Source organism: Mercenaria mercenaria, chromosome 16, assembly GCF_021730395.1.
Source record: "Mercenaria mercenaria strain notata chromosome 16, MADL_Memer_1, whole genome shotgun sequence".
NCBI lineage: Eukaryota > Metazoa > Mollusca > Bivalvia > Venerida > Veneridae > Mercenaria > Mercenaria mercenaria.
The window spans coordinates 56,457,174-56,469,043 of NC_069376.1; the positions used below are offsets into that span (position 1 = coordinate 56,457,174).

At 34.2% G+C, this 11,870-nt stretch overlaps 2 protein-coding genes across 2 annotated transcripts; one reads left to right on the forward strand and one right to left on the reverse strand.

Annotated features, from left to right (window-relative positions):
- Positions 1–658: 658 nt before the first annotated feature.
- Positions 659–3,849, reverse strand: LOC123540909 (uncharacterized). Its single transcript, XM_053525747.1, has one exon. It carries the CDS (start codon positions 3,825–3,827, stop codon positions 1,740–1,742), a length of 2,088 nt encoding a protein of 695 aa, XP_053381722.1. The 5' UTR covers positions 3,828–3,849; the 3' UTR covers positions 659–1,739.
- A 5,885-nt stretch (positions 3,850–9,734) lies between these two features.
- On the forward strand, positions 9,735–11,317 carry LOC128549230 (uncharacterized). Its single transcript, XM_053525748.1, has one exon. The coding sequence runs from the start codon at positions 9,761–9,763 to the stop codon at positions 10,982–10,984; it is 1,224 nt and encodes a 407-aa protein (XP_053381723.1). The 5' UTR covers positions 9,735–9,760; the 3' UTR covers positions 10,985–11,317.
- The last annotated feature ends 553 nt before the right edge of the window (positions 11,318–11,870 follow it).

Sequence of the window (11,870 nt, forward strand, 5' to 3'; positions counted from 1 at the left end):
AGAATTACGTACTTTCAAGATAAACCCTATTAATTTTGCGCGGTAACTGACACGTAACGTCATGACGTCAATGACGTCATTTTAAGGCAACATTGTTTTGAAGCGTTTCTGCGGCAATTTATTCATTATTTCTGCATTATTAAACCATAAAGCATCAGATCGAAGACAGGTTCATGATTTGTTTTCAGAAGAATGAATATACAAACACATTTAGTTTGTCGTAAACGTCGTCGTAAATCGTCACGTTAGCTTCCGGTTAGACATGCGCACATACAAATATGAAGGTAACCTACCTCCTTAAGTCAAAGTAGGTTTATTGTAGGAATTGAATACTCTTCAAAAGGATGTACACTATTACGTCATACTTTAAGACATGAACTCACGAAGCTACTGAATTTGACGATTCGCATTTCATCATTTGGCATTATGCAAATTAGTTAATTGTCATTTAGCATTAAGTACACGTCATATAGCTTGTGGTATGTATTATTCAGCGTTAAGTATTTGACATTTAGCATCAAATAACTTTCATTTACCATTTGTCGCACATGCCTTCCATATTTTTCATATATATTAAGCAAACACATAATCATGTTAATGAATTTTTAATAAATAAAGGAAACAGTATGCAGAAACAGCTTATGGTTAAATTTTTTTATTACAAAAACTCTAGAGGTAAGAAGAAAATTATGTATAGAATACCAGAGTATAGTGCCTGTATTTCGCGTTTTATACCAAATGCATAAACTTTAATGGCACTATTTGACTGATAAACTGGTTTTTCTTTTTTTCAATTACATAGCTGAAATTTCAGCGATATAACACATTTTGGAAAACTGACATTGCTTCAGATGTTTTAGATTGATCACAGTTGCAGAATGTTACCTTTTACTGATAAATCGTCAGTAGATTAGCTATTTGAACAAAAGAAAAACCTTGTATAAAATACTGACTGCTTTATTCACTTCTTCTGTAAATAGGGATTTCCTGGATTTCTCATTAAATATAAGACACTATTGCAGTGTTCTTATGTATAAAATTATTGTTTAGCCCCGCCTCTCAGCGAATCAGATAACAACATCTCTTGTAGCATTGCCTCTATATATCATTATACAGTTCTGCATTATGGTAAATAGAACGTAAATAAACACTACAACTACGATTCATATCAAAATCATTATAACGAGCTCAAAGGTCGGTAATGTGTTTTTTATATTCCAAAGTATCTTAATAGTTTTGAATTTATTTGATAGTGTATTTCATTAGAAATATCAGACGCTTAGAACACCAAAATGTTTCAAAATAACAATTTGACTTTTCTTTTACCTGTTGACGAATGTTTACTTAGGTGAAGATAACATTTCTTTATAAAAATGTAAAACTTTCGAAAATAATTCAAAAGCTTTATTGGTCAAATATATATTGAATTTATTAAAATAATTCAATAAAATTATATTGCGAGGCTCTTTGAATTTATTAATTTCGTTGACTAAAACTTGTTGAAATGCTCGACAGATTCTCACATTTTATAGTGTTTTTTTTCAAGGCGTTTTATAAATGCAGTATAAAAATTCAAACATCTACTGTGTCAATAATGCATTTGACAAGCAAGATATTTTTGCAATTTCCCGATTTTTATGCTCATTATGTATGATTTGTATATTTACTTTGTTGAAAGCTGTTTACCTACAATGGGTCTATTGAAGTAAACATATGGAATGTTAGATTTTGTAGCATAATTACGAATCAGCTTTTCGACTACTGATAAGAGTTGAAATCACTCTACAAATATGTATGTTTGCGGCATTTACTTGTGGGCGTATTTTAAGAGATTTGATATAATATCTTAAAGCGTCATACACACAGTTCTCTTGTTCTAAACATTGTCCAATCAAATTGAAGGCAGTTTCCTTGTGTCCAAGAAACGGCGTAGTGTTAGTTACCCTGATTAACTCAGAGAGCGCCAGCTGTTGTTCTTCATAATGTCCTTTACAACCATATATTTTGTACTTAAGGAAGTAAAGATAAGGGAGTGAGTCAACCTCTATCAATTCCATCCAAACATCATTCGCCGAAACAATAAACTGGCCTTTTGTAACTCGAAACATTTCATATTTCAGTTCCTTTGGAATGCAGTTAATCTCAAAACGCAAGAATTTTACACACAATGATACATTAACTCTTATTGCCTTTTCATTAAGTTCGTAAGCTTTTTTATCAAAGTTTGAATAATTAAACCTATCAGCATTTTTGATCTGACAACATGAGCATACATTCCTAACTGAAGTTTCATCATACCGATTCTGAACATCTATAACAAAATTCTCACTTCCTTGAATATCTCCTGCGCAATAAAAGGCAGATGCCAGCTTTAATCTACTAGACGACACATCAGAGTCTAAACCCGCTGAAAACCACCCAAGGGCTTCAAGAGACACAGTGTTAAACTGGCCAATACTTCTTGACGCTATTACACATCCTAACGTTGTATTTAACAATGGTTCAAATAGACACCATTTGCCTCTCACAATGTCTTTACAGACATTTCTAGACACTTTCAATTTGAAATTTAACCAAAACAAAGTTCTCATCACCACCTCTGAATTTTCATTTCTTATATGTTCCAGAACACTTCTGTGACAGTTACTGACACAGTTTGCCATTTCGATAACCATACTACCGGATATCCTTAACCATATATCAATTTTAGATTTAAGAGGACGACATAACATGCCAAATTTTGCCATTAATCGTGAAGCTAGATGATCTGTCTCAATACAAAACAGAAACTCTCCTTTACCATTTATAATGTCCTTTATGAGTTCAAGTAGCCCATGATGGACATCTCCCGAGAACCGTCCTTGCATCAAATTATTACATGGTATAATGAAATGTGGGCAATACCTATCTAAAATGAATTTACGCAAAAACATAAGGCATATTGTTAAACATGTAAGTAAATTGGATTCAATCCAAACAAGTGGATGTGTTCCTTGAACACTGTGGAATAAACCTGTCTTACATATATAACTTGTTATTACACCGTAATGCTTGATATTGATAAATTCTTTCAGAATCATTTTCATTAATATGTAACACATTATTTGTGTCTTATTTAAATAATGTACTAAACTTCTCTCTACTTTGGATGTAGACACTCTCCATTCAAGTTCTACATTTTCACTTTCTTTGCATCCAACGGGAACTACAAAACATCCAGTGTTCTTTGCATCTGTTTGTATTTCCTTTGGAGGCCATTGTCCTTCGCGGGACATTGTCTGCAAAGGATGTGCATATGTAAACCACGATTTACAAACTAAACCGTTTATGATATCCGTGTCACGGAACCCCGGTGTGGTATGTGTTACGGCTGGACCATTTCGTGTATGCCCTTCACACATCGTTGATTCAATAACAGTGTTCGAAAGCAGCACTCTATTTTTAAGGTCCCGAATGCTATACGGATTGGATGGATACTCCAGGGGAAGTGGTTTATCATCTCTCAGATATTGAAGATACACATATCCTTTACTCGGTGCCTCATCTTTGATCATCAAAAGATTTACAGGCCCAGGTTTCCACTCGTTTAAATCTTGTATAATGTTGTAATAATTTGGAAAACAGACGATATCTCTGTCAGAGCGGAGTCCCAAAGTAGTTGTCCCTTCAATCTGACTTCCAAAATAATTCACAATAACATCTCTGCCGGTAAGACTATACATTCCAGAATACATCAGTTCCATCAGCTTATGGGCTGTTCCTCTTTTGTACGCTATATTGCAGTTCACACCAATATCATCAAGTACCTCTGACAGCCTTTCTGACATCGAACGAAAGTAACTTGGGACATGAAACATTCTAGAAAAGAAAATTGATTTGGTATAATTTCTTTTTTATAACATCAAATGTGTCTCTACAAAATTTAAAATAATTAAAAACATATTGGATTAATGAATAGTAGAGAGCTAACATGTAGTAGGCATGTACTTAAAATGTGTTTAATTGTAGTTTAAATACAAGTTTTTTTTTATAGAGTGGTGAGGAGCGCACCGTATTCTGCGTTGTTATTAGTTCTAGTTTGTTGGATCATGGATTCAATTCAGTTACTTCTAGAATAGAGTTCCACTAAAGCCGGCGCTAGTAGGCGTGAGCGGTATGTCACTAAAACAAAACGATTCTGCTACTATTATGCTTAATTATGTACTATACATCCAACACAATCTTTTTATATAGGTTCATGTACATTTTATAGATAATTCGTGAACTATTTCAGTAACCTTGCACGGATCCTGCAATTATTTAATTTTCTTTCGAATTGATGTCCTCTACATTTATGTTTTACAAGTCTTTCAAACCAGTATTTCGATATAAAACGGTATCAGTAGAAAATATAATCCAACAAATATCTGAAATTACAGGTAACTGCAGAGGGACATCAGCGGCTGAGTGGTAAAGTTCGCTGACCTCGAATTATTTGACATCGCCACATTTGGTTCGAAACCTTTGGGGTGTAGAATATTTTTATGTGAGGAAGCCATCAAGCTGCCTTACGGGCGGTCGATTGTTCTACCCAAGAACCGTCCTTGCTTGAACTAAAGCGCGGAGGGACACTTTGGGTCTTTCTCCTCCATCAGAAATTGGGAAACTGCCATATAACCAAGAATTGTGCTAGTTTGACATTCAACCCAACAACAAAAATATGTAATTGCAGTAAGGGAAATGTTTCTGTACAGCTGTAAAATTAAGCATTGGGCGATATGAAAAAGACTATGAATAAAATCATCGATAGCCATTGCTTATGTTTGTTGATTTAAATCTTCTTTGTCTAATGTGTCAAAAACGATAAAATCGTTAACTGAAAAAACTGAAAATTGGATATGGTGACTTATTAGAATCAGACAGTACTGAAGTATTACAAATTAAATATCAAAACCAAATATATGCATATAATAACTATACCATTGTAATAAATTTGTCTATATGAAATACTGAGTTATAATAATTTACTGCAATGTTTTGTATTAATTGTGCGATGTTTTAAATATCTAGCATCTGTTCAGAACATTTATTCACTATTTTGTGATATATCAAAAATTCATTTTATGATATATCATAAATTCGTTTGTGATATCTTTAATTAATTTATGGACATCACAAATTTATTTAATATATCATTATTAGTTTTGGATATCATTGAATGCATTTATATGAAATATTTATTATTCTGTCATTGGATATCCTACAATTAGTTTTATTCTATGATATCCTTAATTCCATTTAATGCTATCTTTATTCATACTTTATGATATCCATAAATGAATTTTAAATTTCATAAAATGATTTAAAAATACCATTAAATAGAAATAATGATATCATAAAATAAATCTGTTTTGTGATAGCACTAAAAAGATTTTAGGATATCATTAAATGAATTATTGATATCCAAGAATAACGACTATTATTGGATATCTTAAAATCGTTTTTAGGATATTAATATCATTAAATAAGTAAAGTTATACAATGTTATTGTTGTGAATGGACTATTGATATCTATGATGTCTAAAATGAAACATAGTTTGCGATATCCTAAAATAACTTGTTGATATCATTCAATGTATTTTCTGATAATTTAAAATGAATTTAGTATGTCATTGAATAAAAACTGATACGTAAAAATATTCGTATTTAGAGACATCTAAAAGTCAATTTTATAATATTCTTTAAATCATTTTAGGATATCACAAAAAGCATTTAGTGATGAATAATAATTAGTGATATCATTAAATACATTATATTTCAAGTTGTCACAGAATAAGATCGATGATAACATAAAATGAATTAAGGGTATCTTTAAATAGTGACAACACTTAATACAATCCATCAAACTGAATAATCACTAAAACATCTTTTGATTTACAGAATTACAGATTACCTTTTATGTCTATGCCTATTTCATATTTAGAAAAATATCCTATTCATTTTCAAGTTATCTCTGGTGACGTGATTATTGAACTGTATAAACTTCATGTACATGCAGAAAGATAACATTATTTTCCGAAAATAATCATGCAATGGATTTGCTTCAAGGACAAAAGATAACCTAAATATTTATAAAATAACTTTTGGCCAGGTAGAGTACTTGTCTGTTTATTCACATATCATGGTAAAGGTGAGTCAGCAGTATAATGCAAATCAAGTCTACTAAAGGACCCTTTAGAAGCAAAAAACCTAAACAAAAAGTATAATAACAGACTCTGTTAGACTGAGCCTGGTCATGAAACGTAATGAAATGCCGACAACTCTCCCGGGAGAAGGTTAAATGCCAAAAAATGCTAGTCATTAAAACACAAGGAAGATGAATCTAGCACAAAACAAATCATGACAATACAACTGCCTAGATTTCTGCTCTGGTCTCTTTGTAACTCGACAGAGATGAGAAAACGAAACAACACATAGTGCAATGTCATGTCTGTAATGTGTTTATCAACTTATAAATTATCAGGCTGCTAAGTAACCTGACGACTGTTTTTAACAGTTACGGGACTTGGTTCACTGTTAGTCCACTTGCTGCCATCTAGGAGTATACTGGTAGCAAGAAGAGAGCAACAAGGAAACAGTTTACTATTATTAACATTTAAGAGAGGATGTAACAAAAACGAAGTCAGCCAAAGATTCAATTCAATACAATTCAGATCATAGGAATGCCAATGAAGTTGATTATTACTATCTAACCATACATATCAAGGGACACTGGTCAAAAGATTTTGCATGGCACTCACGCTTGTGAACGCCAACATTTTTCATTGTAAACAGATTTGGTAGATAACGCAGCATTTTTAGGCAGAGCGCTAAAAGCACATTCGCCGTATCTTTACATATTTATGTGTACGATTCGTGACGTTACAAAGATTACTAGCAGCTTTAAGTGCGGGAACTGATTGTATTCAAAATGGCTATAGAACAGGATTTGTCAATATTTGGCTGCCATGGTGTATTTACATACACTATTAAGACTATCAAAATATAAATTTTCAGTTAATAAAATCTGTAAAAAGATCCTTTGGAAGCATTGAATGCAATCAAGCAAGATTATAGCAGATTCGGTTTGATTGGGTCTGTTCATGAGAGGTTATACCATAGTATACAAGTCAAATGGTTTATTGCGGCCAGAAATTTGTACAAACCGGACAGAAGTTGCGAAATTGTCATTTGTGCAGGAAAGAAGCGTTTACCATAATGTCCAGTACTGGACAGGTATAGTGACCATGCACGGACACAGCCAATTTTCTTAGAGGGGGTCCGATCCCCTGACCCCACCCCCACCCTCCCTGGAAATTTTGAAATTTAGCACTTCATTTTTTGCATTCTGGGACAGTTTTATGGACTAACCTGTTAAATCAAGCTTTCTTGAAGGTAACATTCTTAGTTTCTTTTAGATAAATAATATGAATTATGTCGGGGTCGTATGTAGCAGCAGCCGCATATACTTTACATGCAGTCCTAATGTTGCCTTTTTCGAAAAACATTTTCTTTCCTTCTTGTCTTCTTTCCTTTTTTAAAGATTTTCCAGGGGGGTTCGGAACCCCGCCCCCCCCCCTACTCTAGATCCGCACATGGTGACATATCATGCTTTCTGTTTATGCAGGTAAACTTGTGTTTGGTTAAATTTCAACAGAGCACAATTGTCTGAACAGTGTACAAACTCATTACTGTTTATTCAGGCAAGGGTGGAAAAAAAGCTGTAGACAATGAAAGCAGTAACAGTTTTATTAAGAAAAAACAACAATGAGACAAACATTTCCAACATCTTTGGACAGTTCAAAAATCCCATGTTAAACATACGATAAAGCCCGAAACGCGTGAAAATGTTCCGAATGTAAATCGGGTGAAGTAGGCGCTCTATGTATAGAGTTAGATTATGCATCTAGATTGATTAAACTGGGCGAGTCTACTTACTTATTACTTGAGGATGAAAAAAACGTGTTTTTTAAATGTTGCTCTTAAACAAGGGTGGCGGTTGAACTACTAAAAGTACAACAACAGTTAATTCACAACAAATCGTACGGTATGTTTTATAATCAGTAGAAGCTAGTCGTATTTACGCTTATGAGAACTGTTTCACCCATAAGTAAAGAATTCACAGCTCCATCATGAAATATTTTCCCCAGCGCGCATATACTTGTCCTGTTCAATATGCCGCGATCAATTATTTCAATCTCGGGAGATTTGTTTCTAAAACTGCACACAAATATAACATTTCTCACACATTTAAAAAATATGTTGTTAATGAAATATGCACGTTTCAACAAAATCCATTAATGCTACGATAACATTTTATGTAATTCCAAATTTTAAAAAGTATCAAATGTACATTTAAAATTCTAGATTGTACAAACAAGCGGACTTAATTAAAAGACATGCAATTCATTACAAAACAAAATGATTTTTTAATCTTGTTATATCTTGGAAAGAAATTTAAATTTGATCAGGGAACATTCAATATTAACATATCTGCATCTTGATCAATGAATTGGCTCATTTAATAAAAACAAAACATGTATTTGTATTTTTGTGACTTATTATAAATATGTAGAGGTCGCAAAAATGAAATGATATCTTTGTAAAATTCGATTCGATTGAAATGTTCATATGTTCATACGTATTTGTCTGTCTGCGAAATGCCATAAATCTACTGTTTGTGTTATTAAAGATACTCCCAAAACGTGTACTTTCCCTAATATTTGGTCTCAAATGTTCCCGATCACGATCAAAATGCGAAAACTGTGGACTAAATCTACAGTCACGTGTCTCCTTACATGAACTGAAAGAGACATCACATGATTAGGCAAAAAAGTACATACAGAATGCTTATATAATTCTGTTTATGTTTTGTTTCAGATTTAACCAAACTGTATGGCTATAATAACGTACGTTGGTCGGATAGCAATCAGCATTTGTGTGCGTGATTGAATAAGACTAGAATTTGCCAATATCGATTCCCGGTAAAAATAAAAATTTAGGTGTCTGGAGATTGAAATGTAATAAGCACATGTTAGAGTACTGTTAGTCTGGATTATCTTCCCCTTAACTGCTACTATTAGTACACACCGAGAACCAGGCTATCTTTCTGTTTTATATTGTCCGTTAAATTGTATGACGTACAAAACGTTGCCAATTTATCGTCCTATATCTACATTTGTGAATCTACAATGTAAATGGCATTACAATAACGAACATCGATTACAGTAGTAGTGAATAGAAAAACTAAGCTAATTTAAGTTTAAAGGGAAATTTAGTTGTATTTTACGGATTAGATCGGGTGATACAGAAGTTGACGTTAGTATATCAAGTTTACGTTTAGTAATTGGTCTACTTTCTCGTTTTTTAGACTAGACCAGATATTGAGGTGGTTTATTGTTGGAGCATGCTCAATCCGCACACCGCTTGAATAAAGATATAATTTACTAATGGCATAAAGCTTGATGAACTAAAATAACAGTTATCTGAAAATTGTTCTTTTATGCACTAGTTAATGTATCTATCTATGTCGGGAAACTAAGGGGTTTGCTCAGTGTTAACTTTTGTGCATAGTACATATACGAAAATCATGTAAATATTTGTATATCGATCAAAATCCGTCTTGGAAGATGCGTATTTAGAAAAAAATGGTTTATTGTAATTGGAAGTAAATTTTCGAATTGCAACTTATTCATCGCCTTGACATTTCAGAATGCCTCACGACCCAGATTTCTTCACATATATGTCCATGTGTCTGTCTGAAATTTTAAGTGACATTGGTTTAAACGAGGAAATGGTACTAAAAAGAAGACGGGCATGGCTTCAAAGGGAATCTTTAGCAACTTTGGCACACAGATTAAAAGGAATACAGCAAACTATTTACATGTTTGGTAGTCTGACGGAGGGAACAACAACATTTGGAATGCGTTCAGACAACGACATGTTGATTTATTACGACATTCACAACGTGGTCAGTGGCATAGAGGATTGCAAACCAGAAAAGATCAATCTCCTGGTTTTCAGCGAAGTTTCAACACCTCCAGGGTACTGTCTTCTTAGTCAAGTTCAACGTGATACGCCTTTTCACAGACTCAAACAAACACTACTTCCGCACGGACTATTTCAAATATTTTTTAATTACTTGAATGCCATCGATGATAATGAGTATAAACTGCATGGACCTGCACTTAGAGTAAAAGGACGTTTTGATCCTAATGATCAAGACTATGTTTATGCTTATCATTGCCAAGCATGGCCAAGTTCAGCGAGAACGTGGTTAACAGAGGAGGGTATAGGAGGATGGCCGACAAAAGAAATGAAATCATTTGCAGAAACTAATGGATGCTTCCTCGTAGGTGTTGGCAGTAAGGGCAGTGATATGGAACAGTACGAATACAGAATATCTACTTCTCTAGCGGAAAGGTGTCTAATGTTCAGTTTGAATATAACGCAGATAAGGTGTTATGTCTTAATGAAAATGATCATCAAAACGTTTATCCATCCTTGTGGCGATAGTATCATTACAAGCTATATGTGTAAAACTGTCCTTTTTCACTGTATACAACATACATATTCAACTTTATGGCAGGAATCCGAATTGCTCTATTGTCTAACGCTTTGTTTGTCAGCCTTACAATATTGCGTCCTTATTGGGAACTGTCCACATTTTATAATACGTGAGAACAATTCGATGGAAGGACGATTTACAAAAGAATTCAGGACAGTGTTCATAGAACAAATGCGTCATATAATATTAGACAATGGGTTATCATTGCGACATGCCGAGTATGATGAATTAGGTATACGATTACAATGTAAAATGAAACATGTATCCCGAAACATGGACAGTATTTATCACCTGCCGAGATTAGGGCTTATAGTTTTGGCATCCTACTGCGTGACACTGGCAAGAGTATTCAAGATTTTCATCAGATCATCATATCCGCTACAATGTATGAAGATGTGAGTACTGACCTAATTATTATTATTATTATACCAGATTTATATAGCGCCCTTTTCATGGTAAACACGTTCAAAGGCGCTTTACATATACTGCAGCCACACAGGGCGCGAAATCATCCTCTACTAGTACAGACAAAGAGCGATCTGGCCAGAGGGACAGAATGAGATAAAGCCCCCAGAACAGACAGAGAGAACATTTCAGATACAAACGTGTCCGGCTAACTTAGCCTAGCTCTTTTCGAATAGACAGTCTGGTTCTTTAACGTGCCCGGTGTATAGCACCGATACACGCGAAGCCGTCTTTCCTGGGAAGAACCAGTACAGGCCTCTAGTTAGGTGGGAGACATCTCAGAAATTTCCAGTGCCTGGACCGGGATTCGAACCCCGAACCTCTGGATTGACAGTCAAGCGTGTTACCACTAGACCATCGGCCCACCACTAGACCATCGGCCCACCTAAGCCATATACGTCACTGCATTTCTGAACTGATCAAATTCCATAGAACAAGTAACAGCAGAGTAGAGCGTCCTTCGTGTACATATTTGGCAACAATGCTAAGTTCTACATTAGAATCACTTATAGCTTCTTGTAGTATCTTGTCTTCGTCTTCAGTGTCGTCAGAAGCTTTACCATGGTTTGACGCAATTCTGGACTCGGTTGTCTCTCAAGTAGATTAAAAAAAGGCATCTGCATTCTTTTGTACAGGTGATATGGAAACTGCATATTCAATCATTAACGACATTTAGGAATGCTATGATCTAAATACTGTGGAACCAATTTGTCGTTACACCATCCTTCAAAGCTATCGCACAAGAGACGGCTTTAACACAGCAGCCGAACGTCATAATGGAGAAGGTTTCAAACATGTTGCTGCATTTTGTGTCAAGTTC